This window comes from Pectinophora gossypiella, chromosome 5 (assembly GCF_024362695.1).
Source record: "Pectinophora gossypiella chromosome 5, ilPecGoss1.1, whole genome shotgun sequence".
Taxonomy (NCBI): domain Eukaryota; kingdom Metazoa; phylum Arthropoda; class Insecta; order Lepidoptera; family Gelechiidae; genus Pectinophora; species Pectinophora gossypiella.
Genome location: NC_065408.1, coordinates 8,850,842 through 8,869,754, shown reverse-complemented (window position 1 = coordinate 8,869,754; position 18,913 = coordinate 8,850,842). Strand labels below are relative to the sequence as shown.

At 37.2% G+C, this 18,913-nt stretch overlaps 2 protein-coding genes across 2 annotated transcripts in view; both read left to right on the top strand.

Moving 5' to 3' along the window:
* The first annotated feature begins 735 nt into the window (after positions 1-735).
* LOC126366739 (T-related protein) overlaps positions 736-18,913 on the top strand; it is a 30,762-nt gene continuing 12,584 nt past the window's right edge. Inside the window, exon 1 of the mRNA XM_050009973.1 lies at positions 736-986. The gene's annotated coding sequence lies outside the window, so the exon portion shown is untranslated. The remainder of the gene's footprint in view (positions 987-18,913) is intronic.
* On the top strand, positions 13,564-18,783 carry LOC126366725 (uncharacterized). The gene is made up of 2 exons (XM_050009944.1): positions 13,564-13,666; positions 14,320-18,783. The coding sequence occupies exon 2, from the start codon at positions 14,632-14,634 to the stop codon at positions 17,842-17,844; it is 3,213 nt and encodes a 1,070-aa protein (XP_049865901.1). The 5' UTR covers positions 13,564-13,666; positions 14,320-14,631; the 3' UTR covers positions 17,845-18,783.

Genomic DNA, 18,913 nt, shown 5'->3' with positions numbered 1-18,913 from the left:
TAGGCGATAGGGCCTTAAACCATCACGCGGGCTCAGTGCGGATTGACGGTTATTAACGACTGCTAATGCAGCCGGGACCAACAGCTTAACGTGCCTTCCGAAGTACCGAGGAGCTAGAGATGAAAACTTTTTTATTTTGTGGTCACCCATCCTATGACCGGCCTTTGCGAAAGTTGCTTAACTTCAACAAACGCAGACCGAGCGCGTTTGCCGCTGCGCCACCGAGCTCAAAAATATAAAGTACCTAATGGCTGAGGCATGTAGGCACTTATGTATACCTAAAAAAATATTTTTGCTTGATATTTGGCTCATATTCGTATAGAACTGTGTTGCTCCAATGAGGATCACGGTGAGGAAGTACCAATTTGAAATAAGTAGGACTAGGAATCGATGGAAGATAGATACAATGAATGCGTTTGTTGGAGTGGCCGGCGAGGCGCGCAGGATTGTCTCGCGGAGTGCGCGCGCGCCGCCAATCGGTTTGTTTGTCAATACGGAGGGGCGGGGCCTCGATCCACTACCTGATACATTAGTCTTCAAACTGAAATGTACCTAATACTTAAAGTAGTAAAGTTAAAAACCGTTTAGAAAGAGGAACTTTTAACTTTCGTACTGTCATGGGAAAATAAGTTGTTTCAATATGACAATAAGAGTGTATCTCGAGGTTTCTGAAGAGGATTTCTTGGGATGTTATTTTGTATGTATGCTAATGACGTGTAGTACGGTTGAGTTCGCGGTAGTTGCTCATACAGTTGGCACGCTCCACTGATTTGTGATATGTGACGAAAGTTCGGACATTGTTTTTCGTAATTTAAACGCAAAACTTACAACTTCTACTTAAATACAAACAAGTTTTTTCTCAACAAAACTCTGGACTTATAATGTGTTACACCTGTGTGCTGTGATTTTAGTAATATAAGCTCTTTGTATGTAGTTTTAGGTAAATGAGTGAACGGATATAACGCCAAAATAGCTAGCAAGGACAGGTAAGATATACGTACTTACATTACTATACGTACAGTCATGAGCAATATCATGTACCCACTTTAGAACCCTGTCGCCACGGTAATACTATCATACAGTATTGTAACTCGGCCGTGTCCTTGAAATAAATGCCTACACCCGCGCGGTACGTAAACATGCGATAGGGCTGCCCACCTACAGAATTTTAATTACATCTGCCTACTTTGAGTTTCTATCTAGTTTTGTGATTGTAAATTATGATTTTTTATTTAAACAAATAAAATACTTTGTAATTGGAATAGGAAGTGTTTAATAAAAATGCATGTTTTTTTTATTCTTAGTTTTACTTTAAAAAATATATGTTTGTCTTATAAATTTGCGACCGAAAAATATTTGCGCCTGAAATGAGTTCATGCAACCAAATACAGCACAATATGTCCTACTCGTCATATTAAATATGCACTTGTACTTATTTTAACTTTAAGTTTAATGAAAAATCGCGCGGTTATCTTTTAAAATACAACACACCGTCCGTTCGTCACTGTGCGACATTCGCGACTGGTTGCATGCCGAGCGCATGCTGAGATCCGAGCACGTAGGTATAACTCGCGTTTCGCCCGTTTGTATGGAGTTGGAATACTGTATGATAGTATTACCGTGCTGTCGCACTATCATATTTCACATTTAATAAGACTTAAGGTTTAATTTGTCAATAAAGTTAATGTGACATGGTTTCAAAGTGTATAGGTACATATTAGTACTCGTGACCGTACCTACCTTCGTAGTCATATTAGCACGTTTAAAAAAACTTAATGCATAAGTAGGTCTGTATAAAATTTTATTCCTTTCAATAAGTAGTTATAAAATATGATGATGATGATAGTGATCCTGCCGATTCCGGCTACCTACGGCGACTGCTTCAACTGCGATGTTCGTGTGCTCGCAATAGTTAACTTGTAAAAAGCTATCTATTGTATCCACCAACCCGCATTGGAGCAGCGTGGTGGAGTATGCTCCATACCCCCTCCGGTTGATTGAGGGGAGGCCTGTGCCCAGCAGTGGGACGTATATAGGCCGTTTATGTGAAGCTATCTATTGAAGTTGCATGATATAAATTCTTAAATGATTGACTTTAATAAGGTACTATGTAAGTACCTACATACAGATTAGTAAGTAGGTATTGATGATTAGGTTATTAACTTACCGTTTATTAACTTAAAATATAGAGCGCTCATGTTACCTTTTCATTTGCTCCTGCGCATCAGATTCAGTAACGAGCTGTTCCCGGGAATGTTCCCACAATGGGAACGTTTCCGGCAGTAAAAAGGCGAATATAAAAACAGCTTTATTACTTAACCTTTGGGCAGATAAGACCAGAGTACATGAAAAACAATTTGAAAAAGAAAAGCAGCCAGTGTCCTTGTCCTTACTACCAAATATTAGTAATATATATCTTATCTTATCTTATTTAGCCTGTAATATATATAGGTACATAATATTTTACGCTACTAGCCGTAAAACACTTCCACCAACCTGCACGAGAACAGCGTGGTAGAGTATGCTTCATAGCCTATCATCCGGTTGATTTAGGGGAGGCCTTGTCCAACAGTGGGAAATAAATAGGCTATTTATGTATATTATTATTATGCATTTATAATGCTAAAGAACTTTTGAAGAAACTTTGTAAAATTGTATTCATATACCTACTTACTATCTATTTAAAAGTTAGGTAAACAGCCTTAGTTACCTATCGCGCAACGGCGTCTCCTCCACACGGGTAAAGAAGAGTAGGTAGGTACGTAGCATATTCCATCACCGATACACACAGCTAGTTGGTAGGCACTTATCTACAGAAACACCCGGACCTGAGGAGTTATAAAGGCCAAATCGAAGCAATTCATCTAAAAAAGCAATATTGCTATTTGTCATTTGTTTGCATTTTTCTTGCCGTGACTTATTGTAGATTTGCCGCAGATGGCATTAACTACCTACTTGGCTGGACAAATGGGGAGCGCTGAAGGCTCTCACCCGGTACAACTTTTAAGACAACAGGCCTGAGGGTGCCCATTTGGGCGCGAACCTCGGCTCTAGGCGTAGTCTGAGAGAAAAAATATTTGAAAGAATTAATCGACCCTAGTGGGTCGATAGCGATAAGCGTTGACTGAGTGTCAAATTGCAATACCTATTGCTTTTTTAGATAAATTGCTTTGATGTGGCCATTTTAACCCTCCTGAACTAAGTCAGAAAAAGTTGTATTCTAATTAGGGTTTGCAGTACCGGAACTGAACTGGATTTACGAATTCCCGGTACTGGAGCCTATCCAGTACCGGGAATTACCGGGAAGTTTCGAAACTTCGGTACCTACTGAAAAAAAAATTAAATTCGTAATTATTTTATAAGTATGACGAAATTAAACACCAAAACGCTTTTTAAAATATTTAATCAACTTACTACTAAATATACCTACTTACTAGTAAATACAAAAATATACTTAGCTTTAAATTTGGTAATTGAGATCACGCACACATTACTTCACAATCAGTCTTTAAATTTACAATCAGTACAGTAATTTCAGTAAAATTATTAATACAAAACAAACTGCTTTTCGAGCTAGTTTGTGGCAATAACTGTCTAAGTTAAGTTTCTAAACATTTTATGAAAAAATAACAAGAAACAATGCAAAAGCCAAAGGAAACTAGCCGTGAAAACACTGTGTTTATTTTATTGAATGATTCAAAGCATAAGGTTATTTATTATGCACAAAATATAACCTACAATATAAACAAACTACCTAGTCAGTGGCGGATTTACCAGTAGGCTGAGTAGGCTGAAGCCTAGGGCGGCAGATTTTAGGGGGCGGCAAATTTGGCCTAAATTTTTTTTTGTCTTACAGAAATAAAAAAGACATTATTATATAAGTAAGTACATAAAGAAACAAGTGACAAGAATTTTAATATTTTAGTATAATGGACAGTGTACTGAACATTCTTACGTCTGTACGGGCTTCAACCGAACATATTTTGCTAACATTACGCCCTGCTTTTGGTAGCGCTGTGCACTCGATTATTATTAGTGTGAAACGCAGCGGCGGCGTAGCGTAGTGGAGGCGGCAGGGGGGCGGCCCGCCCCGGGCGGGTTTTTAGGGGGGCGGCAAAATTTCACAATTTATAATCTATATAAAATTCTTCTTCTATCGTGTGGGTTGTGAGGTGGATTACCAACCTCATCAACCCAAAAAAAAAACCCGTATATAAAAATGAAACCCGTTTTCCGTTGTCACGACATAACATAGAAACGGCTTGACCGATTTGGCAATTTTTTTTTGTAGTTTTCTAATAATCTGTACAAGGTTCTTACGGAAAAAATATTAAGAAAAAATCTCAGAAGGATTGAAAAATATACATTTAATTTTTCATATTTTAAAAAAACGCGCGTAACGAATATAGACATCATTAAATTTAAAACAAAAAATCTGTGGTCATTTGTAAATTGAAATATCTAAATAAAAGGGCGGCAAAATTGTCTTCCGCCCCGGACGGCCGACACCCACGCTACGCCGCTGGTGAAACGGTCACTCAACGTAAACGATACGTACTAGCCACGAGCGCAAATAAAGAAATAAACCTACTTAAACGAATCATTGAGTTAACGATCAAATCCTACAACTACAACTGAAGGTGGAGCGCTGAAGCCGAAACCCAGCATTGGTCCTTATAACGTTTGGTCCTTCGAGCTACTATAGTGGAATGTTGTGTTAATGACTGTGATAGCGAATCGGTGCTTTTGGCCTGCCACAAGCGGGTCTCACCAACTGCATTGAGAAAGCGCACATATCACTGTGTAACTAGCACGTTCTTCTTCCAGCGAAGCTTTAACAATTGACGCCACGATGGCAACTGACATAGATCAACTCCTCGAGAAACAGAATGTGAACTACGATAACATCAAGCAAATCACCTCCAACTACGCCAAGGATACTGTTCAACGGAAGATTTTCAGTTATCTAGAAAAACGTCTAGAGGCTTTGGAGGCTCACTGGGCTGAGTTTAGCATGAATCACGGGAAACTTGCACCACTCGTGACGCCTGACATGGACTACGTCATTCAAGTAAACGGTAGCTTTATACGACAAAACACGACAGAAGATGTTCAAGGAAAAACTATCTATATCTCTCATGTCACCACGCCCTACAACTGATGTCCAAATGAAAGATAACTAAACGGCAAGTTCATCTAAAGACAAGAATAAACTTAAGTGCTTTTGAAAAATCGGCTTCTAAAATTAACGTCGAGACACTAATCGCCAGAAAACAACGCCTAAAATTGATATACCCGAGTTTAACGGAAACTATAACAAGTGGGTGTCTTTTTGCGATTTTTATATGCTAACGAAGTCGTAAAAAGTGCAGCTACTGAAATCTAAACTGAGAGGTGAACCAGAAAAGCTCGTACAGCATTTGAATATCAGCGCCGACAATTACGACTCGTGCTGGGACATCTTTCGTAACCGGTATGACAATGGACGACTCTTATGGTCATCATACATAAACACGGTTCTCAGTTTACCTGAGATCCAAGCTGCATCGGCAATCAACTTATGCAGGACACTGTGAACGAGTGTATAAACGGCCTTAACACAGAAGTTTTGCGTCGTGCTGGTCTATCCGGGATAGAAGCGCTCATCATAAAGCATCGACTGAGATGGTGCGGTTACGTCTTGCGAATGGATGACAGCAGACTACCGAAAGCAGTTTTCTATTCCGAGCTCTCTAGCGGAAAGCGAAAACATGGTGGGCAATATCTGCGTTACAAAGACGTGCTTAAGCGCAATCTCGTGGCATGTGAGATACCAACAGTTAGTTGGGTGGATTGTGTTTGTCTTAGACCGGAATGACGCCGCGCCGTTCACAAGAGCGTCAATTTATTTGAAAAGAAGCGTTTACAAGATCTCGACGCAAAGCGCCAAATGTGGAAGACTCGATCAAAACCCACACACTCAATTCGTCAGGCCAGCTTTATTGTGTGCCGTATGACCGGATCTTCAAGTCGAAGTTCGGTTTCGCCAGCCACATCAGAGCCCACCACAACATCGATCCAGGATAGATATTCAGGAGTCACCGTCGCCGGATACGGTTTGGACGACATGAATTATGATAATTAGTACTTACATGCTGCTGTTTTAGCTCAACAGTATACACTTCACTAAATTGACTGCTGTAAAAAAATCTAGAAACTGACACAACTTACTTCACAATCACATTAATAACGGGAAAAAGCCGATGTAATGAGGACGATAGAATACAAATCCGAAAGTTGCAATTTTATTAACAGAATAAAAGTACTAATTAAGTAATTTGATTGTGAACTAGCGTATTGAATTTTAGAGGTCAGTAGGAGCGGCAAAATTTGAATAGCCTACTGGCGGCAAATTTGTAAATCCGCCACTGTACCTAGTTCACGATAAATAAACAAGGGTATATTAAAGTACTCACCAGTCTATTACTTTTAAACAAACCACTCACTACATCGTTGCTGTAGCAAGATTGGGGCGGCACTGGCATGGCGGAACGGGCCGAGCGGCCAGAAGATGCCAGCGAGCTAACCGAAAACTGCCGAATATTACCGATTACTCTAGAGTACGTACGACTCGTGCACGTACTTCTATCTTGGTTGCGTGCGTTAGCGCGCCTCACGCGCGGTTTTAAAAATTAAAATTTCGTGACAGTATAAGTGTTTGTACAGTACCGGGAATTACCGGGACATAGTTTAGATTTCCCGGTACTAAAGATTTTTGCATTTCCCGGGAATTCTCGGTATTTTCAGTACCGAGAATTCCCGGGAGCAAACCCTAATTCTAATGCTTGATGCACACAAAGCCGGTAAATCGAGAAAAGCGAGCCGGGTTCAGGCATTTTGTATGCAAACAACGAAGCATTCCTCCTCCACACCAGTACATATCTACTCACACTCAAAAATATTTCTATTAATTAGGTAATAAGTTACATTTTGAATAGCCTATTGACGAATAGGCTAGGTTTTTTTTACCTTTGATGAAAATGATAATTTATTTGATAACGTTCGTTACAGGTCATATTAGTTCACAACTTATTATAAGTAAGGTGCTTATTACAATTATTCTGTTATCAATTCCAACGTCCACGTTGATGGGTCTGCTCTTGGCCCCAGATTTGCCCGAAGGCTAAGACGAGGCCTAAGATGGAGCCTGTTCAGTCTGGCCTTGAAATCACCCAGATTATATGCATTCGGAAATACAGAAGACAGCAGAGAATTCCACTCCTTCCTAGCTTCCTAGTTTCCCACTAGTCAAACTACTGCAAACAAACTACTGCAGCTCCTCACAACCTACACCTACAGGTTGTTTGTAAATAACTGTTTCTTAATGTATCAAATCTGAGAATAATCCATACTTACTTTTATATTATGAATTCGAAAGTAACTCTCTGTCTGTTAATTTTTTCACACTTAGAGCGAAGATTTAATGAAGTTTGGTATGGCGATAGTTAGGGATCTAGAAAAGAATAAGATACTTTTCATTTCCGAAATTATGATTTAGAAGGTATGCCTGGGGATGAAAAAGGGATTAAAAAGAAAAAGCGCTTTATCCGAAGTACATGCGGACAGATTGGCGAGCAATGAGGGACTTTCCAGACTACGTTCCTCAAATACAATGTAGATGGCGCTGTAAAGATTTTCCTTCATTTAACCTTCTAATTTTAGTATATATGGATTATATTAAATTGAGTATTTATTAATATATGTACGTATAGTATAAAATATTTATTATATTAACTTTAGTTTTACTTTTAGGTATTTATTTATTTATTTTTTTGTTGCACCATCCCGCATCCAAGTTGTAAATGTTTGTCTCCTTTTGTTGGTTGCCTGGAAGAAATTGCTCTAGAGCAATAAGGCCGCCCAAATTGTACTGTATTCATGTGTTATGTCTGATTGTTGAAATTTTAGTTCTGTGCAATAAAGTATATTTGATTTGATTTGATTTAATTTCATAAATAAAACACACATACATCTTGGTTTTTAGGTACAAAGTATGACCCATTTTATTACTCCCATGCAGGCACAATTACATCTTCATTCCATAATTATTCTAATCAATAAAGAGAAACAATATAGGTAGCAACATAATTATACATAATCTGATCCAAATATGAAGCAACAATTATTTTTATATATGTTTCTGAAATTACATTATATTTTTGAATAATTATATAACTACCTGAGTAATGAGAAAATAGGTAATTATCACGTTAAATCTCGACAGTGTCATCTATATTATTTTTGGTAAACGCAGTCTGGAAAGTCCCTCATTGGAGGGCGGGAAAGCTTAAAGAAAGTAATAAGTACTTACATAAAATATTCAAGACATCTTTAATGTACAATGTACTTTAGTGACTAGAAGTTCGGCACAAAACTAGAGGTCCTTTTGTTACGTGACTTAGTGTAGATTTGTCTCTGCTGCAATGTAGAGCTGCAAAGTTTTGTGTATCCGTAGTAACCCAGTTGGAAAAACGTTTGACTCTCACTGTGAGACCGCAGGTTCGAATCTCACCACCGGCCTAAACCAATGATTTTCAAAATTGTTTTCGATATCATGTTTGGCAGCCCGCAGTGGAGCAGCGTGGTGGAGTATACTCCATACCCCCTCCGGTTGAATGAGGGGAGGCCTGTGCCCAGCAGTGGGACGTATATAGGCAGTTTATGTATCATGTTTGGATCATACAACATGCTTAGCGATGAAGGAAAACAACGTGAGGAAACCCAGATTTCCGAGAAATGCGTTTCGGAAGTATGTGTTAGAAGGTCCTGTCAAATCTTTAGGGTAAGCGGACCCAGTGAAAACAAGATAACGCTAGGGAAATGATGATTTTTTCGCAGCCGCAGGAATTTGTTTGCAGTTTCGACATAACATACTCGTAGAATCATGCGTGTATCCCCAAAAGGATAGGCAGAGGTGTAGGAATTTAATACACAATATATAAAAATACAATATATTTATGTATAATTGGGTCGTGTACAGGTTCAAGATAAATCATAAAATTCTGATTACTAAATAAAAACAGGTCTAGAACTAACGAAAAACATTTTCTTTTGTCTATTTATGAATTTTTATCAAGAAAAACGTAATAATAAGTCCGACATTTTATCACGTGTTTCTATGACGTCACAGTGTGCTTTTTATACAAATTCCATAGTAAATTTGTGTTTTGACGTTTTGTAAAAAGTAACTAATTTGACTAGTGAGAAACTAGGAAGGAGTGGAATTCTCTGCTGTCTTCTGTATTTTGGAATGCATATAACCCGGATGATTTCAAGGCCATATTGAACAGGTACCTTCTAGGCGAGCTCCATCTTAGGCCTCGACAATGCTTTCGGGCAAGTCTGGGGCCAAGTTGACCCAAATTCAACGTTGGAATAAGTAATAGAATAATTGTAATACTAAGTACCTTACTTATAATAAGTTGTGAACTAATATGACCTGTAACGAACGTTATCAAATAAATTATCATTTTCATCAAAGGTAAAAAACCTAGCCTATTCGTCAGTAGGCTATTCAAAATGTAACTTGTTACCCAATTAATAAAAATATTTTTGAGTGTGAGTAGAATGTACTGGTGTGGAGGAGGAATGCTTCGTTGTTTGCATACAAAATGCCTGCAGTACAGCCGGAGAAAAGAAGCTGCTAGAAAAACCTGGGTACAGGGCCCTAGACGTTCCTTTAAAAAAAAAATATACAATTTAGTGATTTGGCTGCCTAATATCAGTTCCCAGACACATTCATATCTTGTAAATAATCACCAACCTTATAATAACCATTTTTTACAAAGTTTATGTTTAATTACTTAGAAAACATATCATATTAAGTATCTTAAAACATAATGTAATTATGTATTTACGTAATATAACTAACAATCCCCTCAAAATTCTGGAGGAAGAGTTTACTGTAGCTCTAGCTTGTAGCTAAAACTAAAGAACGTAAAGACTTACTTTATGCGACTTATTTAAGTAATTTAAATTATTACAATCTTTGAAAGTCCAAAGCTAGAGTTAAATTCAAATTGAATCGTTAATAAACATAATATATTTACATACTTACTAGGTAACTTCTTAGTTAAGCGTGTTCCATCATAAGCCGCATCTTCACTTTACCATCGCGTGAGATTGTGGTCAAACATGAAACTATTTGAAATTATAAAAATGACGGGTACCTACATTCATAGACATAAGAGGTTGTATGTATTATGATGGTTTATTGTTAGTGGACTAAACATATCTACCTACTTAGTATTTCAATTGTACCGATTCTGAATTTTATCTTCATTTGACAGTTCTACTTATAAAACTAGCTCTATTTTTGCATCGCACTTATAAAAAGTGAAAGATTGCAATATTTTTACATTTCTAGAGCTGTTAAACTAAATTACAAAAACTTATCAGTACACAATTTAAAAATAAACAGTTATAGAATATTAATTACTACAAAAGTGACAAACAGTGGGTGTTTATATACTTACAAACATAATTTAAAAAAAAAAAATAATGAGATGATAAGGATGAATAACATTTTGTTAGTTTTCACACGTGTGCACCCTATAGTACTTTCCAAACATAAACAAATACTTAACAAAAAAAGAAAAGATACATTATGTGTTATTTTATAACATTTCATACTGGCGGTGTTTTCTACAGTAGAGCAGGGTGGTAGAGTAAGACTCACCGACTACCCTCTGAACGATTGAGGAGAGAGAGAGAGAAAATGTTTATTCAACAAATTGTGACAAATTGTGAGGAACGGCCTGTGCCCAGTGGTACGTCGTATATAGGCTGTTTATGTAAATTATGACTTATTGAATAGGATTTATTGATAATAATTCACTAAGTAATCCAGTAATTTAAATTTAATTATCTACTGAAGGTTCTATAGTAGATGCCTATAACATTTATTGAATAAGTATTACTTACCTACTATTAATTGTATGTTTAATTATCCGACATAAAAAATATTTTCAGTTATATTATATGTATAGAAAAAAAACGTATTGTTGTGTTACACCTTTGAAGAAGCCGTGGTGGTAGCCCAGTAGGTAGAACGCTTGCCTTCTCACTTTGACGTCGAATCCAGTGCAGGCCTAAACCAATGATTGTCGAATTTGTTTTCGAATTCATGTTTGGATCATAACGATTATCACGTGCTCAGCGGTGAAGGAAAACATCGTGAGGAAACCCACATTCCCGAGAAATTCATTTTCGGAGGTAGGTATGTGACCTGACCTGAATTGGGCTGGTTATCCCTCCGCGGGTTGGAAGGTCAGACAGGCAGTAGCTTCTGTAAAAAACCGGACCTGTCAAATCTTCAGATTAGGTAGGCGAACCCTGTGAAAAACGGGATAATGCTAGGAAGATGTATGTTGTGTTATACCTTTCACTACTTTTTGTGTTCACAAGAGACATAGTTCGTCTTTAAATTGTGAAATTGAAGGTTTGCTAGTCTACCTTACCATAAAATGAGGACGATTGGATCGTAGATGCGTAATCTATGCAATAGAGATGGTGAAGGTTGGTCGATAGCGAGGCGGCGAGGCGTCAAGCAGGCACAGGTGGCGCAGGCGCACACAAAGCGGCGTCGGCAGCGCGGGCGCGGCGGAGGTTCCGTCATCACCAGTGAAGGCCTATCGGCGCGTCCGGCTCGCCACAAAGCCCTACAATAAACTTTTACAGCTCACATAAAACCCTGACTTTTTAACCCGAGTTATTTGAATTAATATCAATTCCGAGTTCCTCAATGGGTTTTACTCGTCAAACTTTAAAGTTTTATGACAACCTCAGAATTGAGGAATAAAATTTAATTGAAATGTAGCCCCAAAAAAAGGTTTGATTGCGGTTATCAGCTTCCGAATTTGAATATTTACATTGAATATTTCGAGAAAATAAAATGTACCGTTGTTGAAAACATATAAATATATTTAAGATTTGTATTTTAAATATGGAAACACTTTTGTAATTACATTCATTCGCGGAGCTTTCGTTCTTCCCTTCTCTCAATACAACACAAGACAAGACGCTGCTGTTTTATTTCATTAAATAAATTTCACCGTCCCGACACCCAAGGATTTCTTCATGGTCCTTCGAGCAACGTGAGCATAGTGTGCAGCTCATCTACAGGTGTTTGCGGCCAAAACGGTGCGACGGATCAGCACGATTTTTGCGTCAGAAGTTTACGTCGGGCAAGTTTGTGAGTCCATTCCAGTCGCCATTATTCCTGAGCAACGCGGTAAGATTGTACTTCATTCATTCACTCAATCATCGTTGCCGCGGCGGAAGGACACACCGACGTCGAAGTGTTCAAAACCGGAGAAAGCAATCTTCATCTGCGTGTAACCGAATTTACAAAGAAGAACTTCAATAGTGTTCGTTTATTTGTAACGATTTTATTTCGTCAAACTCGCCGAAGACAAAGGACAACGCAATACAAATAAAATTGCTATCTCACTCACTCATAGCATATTACGGAACATTAATATTGCTACAAAAAACGCGATGTTCGGAGTGAAGTGAGCGATTTTTAGCAATCAACGTTGTCGTTCAATACAATCGATCTCGATCCCAATCTTAACAGGAATTGTATTGCATCATTTTTTTACCACGTTTTCGTATACCGAGCGACCATATTTTTTTCAGGAAAAGTAAATTTAAACAATTCAGTACTTGTTTACGTAATTAGTCAGCAATATGGCAAGCGACAACGAGCTATTTAACAGGCGGAAATATGTGAAAGGCACGATGACGCGCCTACGCAACTCGCTAACGTCGGAATTCCTCGCGTCCGCATCCGAACAAATGTTACGCACGAAGCAAGAACATGCCCAGTCCATCTTCAAGGAGTATATAGACCTGACTGTTCAGGTCAACGACGACCATGATCCCACTCCTGTTGAAGAGGCCTACTTTGTGTGTATGGACTTACTGCGCACTACTTTGCAGTCAAGATTCGGGACGACGGCGGCGGCGGCAAAGCCAAGTGGCGGTTCTAATAACGTCACGTCCAAGTTAAAACTCCCTGATATCCAAATACCACCATTCGACGGCAAGTACCTAGAATACAAACCTTTCATCGAATTGTTTACGGCGCTTGTACATAACGATTCTAACATTGTTGACATTCAAAAGTTTGTGTATTTACGTGGTTTTCTAAAAGGAGAAGCCTTCGATCTTATTAATAATTTACCAATACAAGGCTCAAGTTACAGTGAAGCATTGACAATCCTGCGTGATCGATATGATAATAGTCACAAAATTGTATTTGAACATATATCCAAGTTATTGGATCTTGCCTCGATACCCAGGCCAAATGTAACCATGTTACGTAATTTAATTTCTGTTGCAAAACAGCATGTAGCAGCTCTAAAAAATTTAAATGAACCCGTTGACAAATGGGACAGCATACTTGTATGCATTCTATCTCGCAAACTCGACCCAGTCACTAATAGAGCTTACTGTTTGGATAGGAACTCATCTCAATCCCCAACTTTTACAGATTTCATAAAATATCTTGAAACAAGAGCCCTAGCTCTCGAAAACTCGAGCAACAATGATGTCATCGGCGCTAGGAAAGTACAAGCTACTGCTGCAGTAACAAATAATCATGTAGCTAAGTGCTATTACTGTGGTAAGTCAGATCACAAAATATTTTCATGCCCCAAGTTTTTGCTTGCATCGATTGCAGAACGTGTTGAATGTATAAAAGCTAAAAAGCTATGCAAAACCTGCTTAAACAGCCATACAGGGAAATGTCGCTTTCATTTTAAATGCACTCACTGCAAGCAAAATCACAACACGCTCTTGCATGATGGAAATGAAACATCATCATCTAGTACTGAGGGTGGGGTAACGTTGCTGTCAGGCTTAAATGACAACAACCAAGTTTTGTTACCTACTGCCAAAGTAAAAATATTAACTAGAAATGGGCAGGAATTGATAGTCAAGGCTTTATTAGACTCTGGCAGTCAGTCATCTTTCATTACAACTAAATTAGCTAATCTAATTGGGAGAAATCTACTAGCTACAAACACAGAGGTTTCTGGCATTGCTAAAACTGGAAAGAAAATACAAAGTTCCTTGCAAGTGGACATATTTTCATGTGCTTATCCCTATAAAGTTAATACTGACTGCCTAGTGGTGGACAAAATAACTACTAACTTGCCACAAAACAGTTTTGACCTGTCACTTATTAACATTCCAAAAAATTTATTACTAGCCGATGACACATTCAATAAAACAAGCGAGATAGACATTTTATTAGCTGCTGACATCTTTTTTCAGGCGTTGCTGCCCCAGCTTGAGGACCAGCACAATGAGCTCAGCGATCCCGCGACACCCCGACTCGTTCACACGCAGTTTGGTTATTTGGTTGCAGGAAAAGTCCCCGTACAGTCTCCCCATGAACTTCAGAGTACCCCTGTTTCTTTGTTTTGTCAAGAATGTAAAACAGACTTAAATTCTAATGTTATTCAGTTCTGGAAATCTGAGGCTGTACCAGAAATATATCCTGAGCACCCCACGTCTGAACAAAAATATTGTGAGGAATATTTTAATGAAACGGTTCAACTTGTTGACAATAAATTTGAAGTCTCAATGCCTTTAAAGATTCCAATTTACGATGTAAACAATACTTTAGGGAATTCTCTAGTTCTCGCTATGCGCAGATTTTTGAATTTAGAGAAAAGGCTCCATAAAGATGAAGCTTTGTTCAAAGAATATCAAAGTTTTATTCATGAATACATAGACCTTGGCCATGCCAGCTATGTCGATATTTCTAGTTACGATTTTAACAAAGATGCGGTATACTTTATGCCACATCACCCTGTCATACGTGAAAATGCAGTTAGTACTCGTTTACGTACAGTATTTGACGAATCTATGAAAACAACAAATAAAATTTCTCTGAATGATATTATGTTGAATGGCCCTGTGGTCCAAAACGAATTATTCGACACTCTATTGTTGTTCAGACTAAATAAATATTTTTTCGCTTGCGATATTAGGCGTATGTTTAGAAATGTTTTAATAGAAAAAAGTCAGAGGTCACTCCAAAATATATTATGGAGAGATGACCCCCATGAATCCATAAAATGTTTACAATTAAACACTATTACTTATGGCTTAAAAAACTCATCTTTTTTAGCAACAAGGTGCTTAAATGAGTTAGCTTATAGATCTAAAAATGAATATCCTTTGGCTGTCCCAGTAATTCTAAATGCAACATATGTTGATGACATATTGTATACTCATAATGATTTAAATGTAATAATAGAAACAAAAAGTCAACTTTCACAATTGTTATCTAAAGGTAGTTTCTTCTTGCATAAATGGTCAGCCAACGATTCCAGTATTTTACAGGATATTCCGAAGGAACAGAGGTATTCTGGAGAAATTAACATGCAAAAAGATGTTAAAACGTTAGGGTTGAATTTTGACGTCAATTCAGACACTTTTAAATTTTCCCCCCCGCCTAAGCAATCTGTCAAGACCAAAAGAGAAATCTTAAGTTTTATCAGTAAATTTTATGACCCTCTTGGACTGATTGGACCAATCTTTGTGCAAGCCAAACATATTATGCAAAAGCTATGGCTGTCCAAAACAGACTGGGATTCTATTCCTCCGCCAGAATTAAATAATAAATGGCAATCACTTTATAATGACTTAACTAACATGTCAAGTATTCATATTGAAAGGAATACAATGTGTAAAAGTGAACATCAAACATTTCAATTAATAGGATTTTCAGACGCATCCAATGTGGCATATGGTTGTGCAATTTATGTGAGAACTATTGACATGCAAGGTAAAGTTCAAATGTCACTATTATGCTCTAAGTCACGCATAAATCCCATTGCACCTAAACAGTTAACCATCCCACGTTTAGAATTAAACGCTGCGCTTTTACTTGCCAAGTTAGCTTCAAAAGTATACAATACTATTAGTCAGAAACAGATAGTAAATGAAGTTCACCTTTACACAGATTCACAAGTCGTATTGGCGTGGTTGAAGACCGATCCAATCAAATTAAAATCTTATATTGCGAATAGAACAAAATTAATTACTGAATGTACTAATAACTTTAATTGGTCCTATATACAGACAGATAAAAATCCTGCAGATTGCTTGAGCAGAGGAACAAGTCCCTGCGACTTACCAAATCACCACTTATGGTGGTCAGGGCCTAAGGAAATGTCAGATTGTAATTATAAATTTAAAAATTGTACTTACCAATTACCCGAGGACATTCCTGAAATTAAATGTTCACAGAACGAGGCGGTCTGTGCGGCGGTATCGCTGAGCTCAAATGGGTCGTCATTCCTTGATAATTTTATTCACAAATATTCTGATATTAACAGAATGAAACGTGTACTTGCATATGTCATTAGATTTTGTAATAATTCTAAACCTAACTCGGCCAAAATTAAAGAAAACTTTGTTTCCTTTGCTGAGACTAACAATGCATTTTCTCTGCTTATAAAGCACGAACAGCTCAAGTATTTTTCTAAAGATTTAAATGCTTTGCAAAACGGTATGCAAGTACAAGCTTCTTTAAGAGGGCTTAACCCGTTTATAGATGCTCACGGTCTTCTCCGGGTAGGAGGTAGACTGCAACATTCTGGTTTGCCATATAACCAAATGCATCAAATTATATTACCTAGGCAATCTCTAATTACTTGTATGATAATTGAAAATGAACATAACAAGCTTTTGCACGCAAGTCAAAAATTAATTTTGTCTAGTTTAAACCAACGTTATTGGATTGTCAATGCTTTACGCTTAATTAAGAGTGTAATATATAAATGTACAACATGCTTTCGTTTCAAGGCTGAAACAGCCAAACAGCTGATGGGTTCACTCCCTGCGGACAGGGTAACTACTAGTCGACCATTTAAAAAGGTCGGAATGGACTTTGCTGGGCCTATTCTTGTTAAACAATCCCGTGTTCGAAGTGTCATTACAACAAAGGCTTACATAATTATCTATGTGTGTTTTGTAACAAAAGCCTTACACCTAGAACTAGTGTCGGATCTTACTACCGCCACATTTTTAGCAAGCTTTAAAAGGTTCATAGCACGAAGGAATGTTCCAACAGAAGTCTATTGCGACAATGCTAGTACTTACAAATGTGCAAACTCACAGTTAAAAGAATTGTACAAATTTAATAGCTCAGTAGCTCATCAGCAACAGGTGCAGAGTGCAGCCTCACAGTTGGGAATCAATTTTCATTTTATACCCAGCTACTCCCCGGTCTTCGGTGGACTATGGGAAGCGGGAGTAAAGAGCGTTAAATACCATCTAAAGAGAGTATTAGGTAGTCACATTCTCACCTATGAGCAGCTGTACACTGTACTTGTACAGATAGAAGGCATATTAAATTCTCGACCTATAACACCAATGTCTACAGACTGTGATGATGTATCATATCTCACTCCTGCTCACTTCTTGACAGGAAGCCCCTTAACTTGTTTACCAGAGCAAGATATCTCACAAAATAATATAAACACTTTTAAGTTTTGGGAAAAATGTACAGCTCTAAAACAACAGTTCTGGAGACAGTGGTCAAAACAATATTTAAATGTATTACAGAATAGACCAAAATGGAAAGATAACATGCCAAATGTAAAGATAGGCGATCTTGTCATTCTGAAAGAATTGGACACACCCCCCATGACGTGGCCAATGGCTAGAGTCACAAAGGTATTTCCAGGTAGTGATGGAAAAATAAGAGCCATGGAAGTTAAAAAAGCAAATGGTAATTATCACAAAACTTCTATAACTAAAGTTTGCATATTGCCTTTAAATTAAATACCTAACAATTTAAGTAAGTTGTTATCAGGCTCAGTCTAACTACCTATTATTATTATTACCTGTGTATAAGGTTGTCCAGTTCTCGTAGGCCTAGATGCTTCTCAGGTAACCTAATTGTGCCTGAGAGGATGCCAAGAGACTTAGGCTAAGTTAATTAATAAGTTTAATTAAGTTGAATTGTAAAACTATTCATTTTCCTAACTAAATTATAGTTATGTCACTAAGACTGGTTACTTACCAATTTACGTTTGTAAAAGGAACAATTCCTAAGTTATATATAAGAGTAAATAATCGAATAATAACTATAAGAGCAAATAATTGATTTCACTATTGCTAGCTGCCTATGTAACAAGTTCATAAACTTTAAATTTAATTTACTTTACTTAATTATAAATGTAAAAAATAAATACTAGATACTTACATAGGTACTTACCAGTAATACTTACCTCAGTGGTTGTATAACATAAAAGTTAAAAAGGTTAAGTGAAAAACAAAAAATAATTGTAGTTATGTTTATTGTAAAATTACAGTAACTTATATACTAGTAAACCATACTTACATAATTGTACTTACCTTCCAAACTTAAGCTAGATAAATTAAAAGTACTTATCTTCTAAACTTAACCTACTTAAACTAAAACTATAAATAGATAATATTATAAATAATAAGTTGAATGTGTAATTGTAATAGATAGTTCAAACTATTCTTCATAGCACTGACAAATGCAAAAGTTATCGCACACATTTGAATCAGTTACCTATTAATTATATACTTACAGTCCATTATCGAAGCATTATCTTTTGCCTTGTTGGGAGTTATGTTGAAAACATATAAATATATTTAAGATTTGTATTTTAAATATGGAAACACTTTTGTAATTACATTCATTCGCGGAGCTTTCGTTCTTCCCTTCTCTCAATACAACACAAGACAAGACGCTGCTGTTTTATTTCATTAAATAAATTTCACCGTCCCGACACCCAAGGATTTCTTCAACCGTGATTTGACGGTAGCATTCGACGAGTCCTAGTTTTATAACGCACGATAACGAATCATCTACGAATGC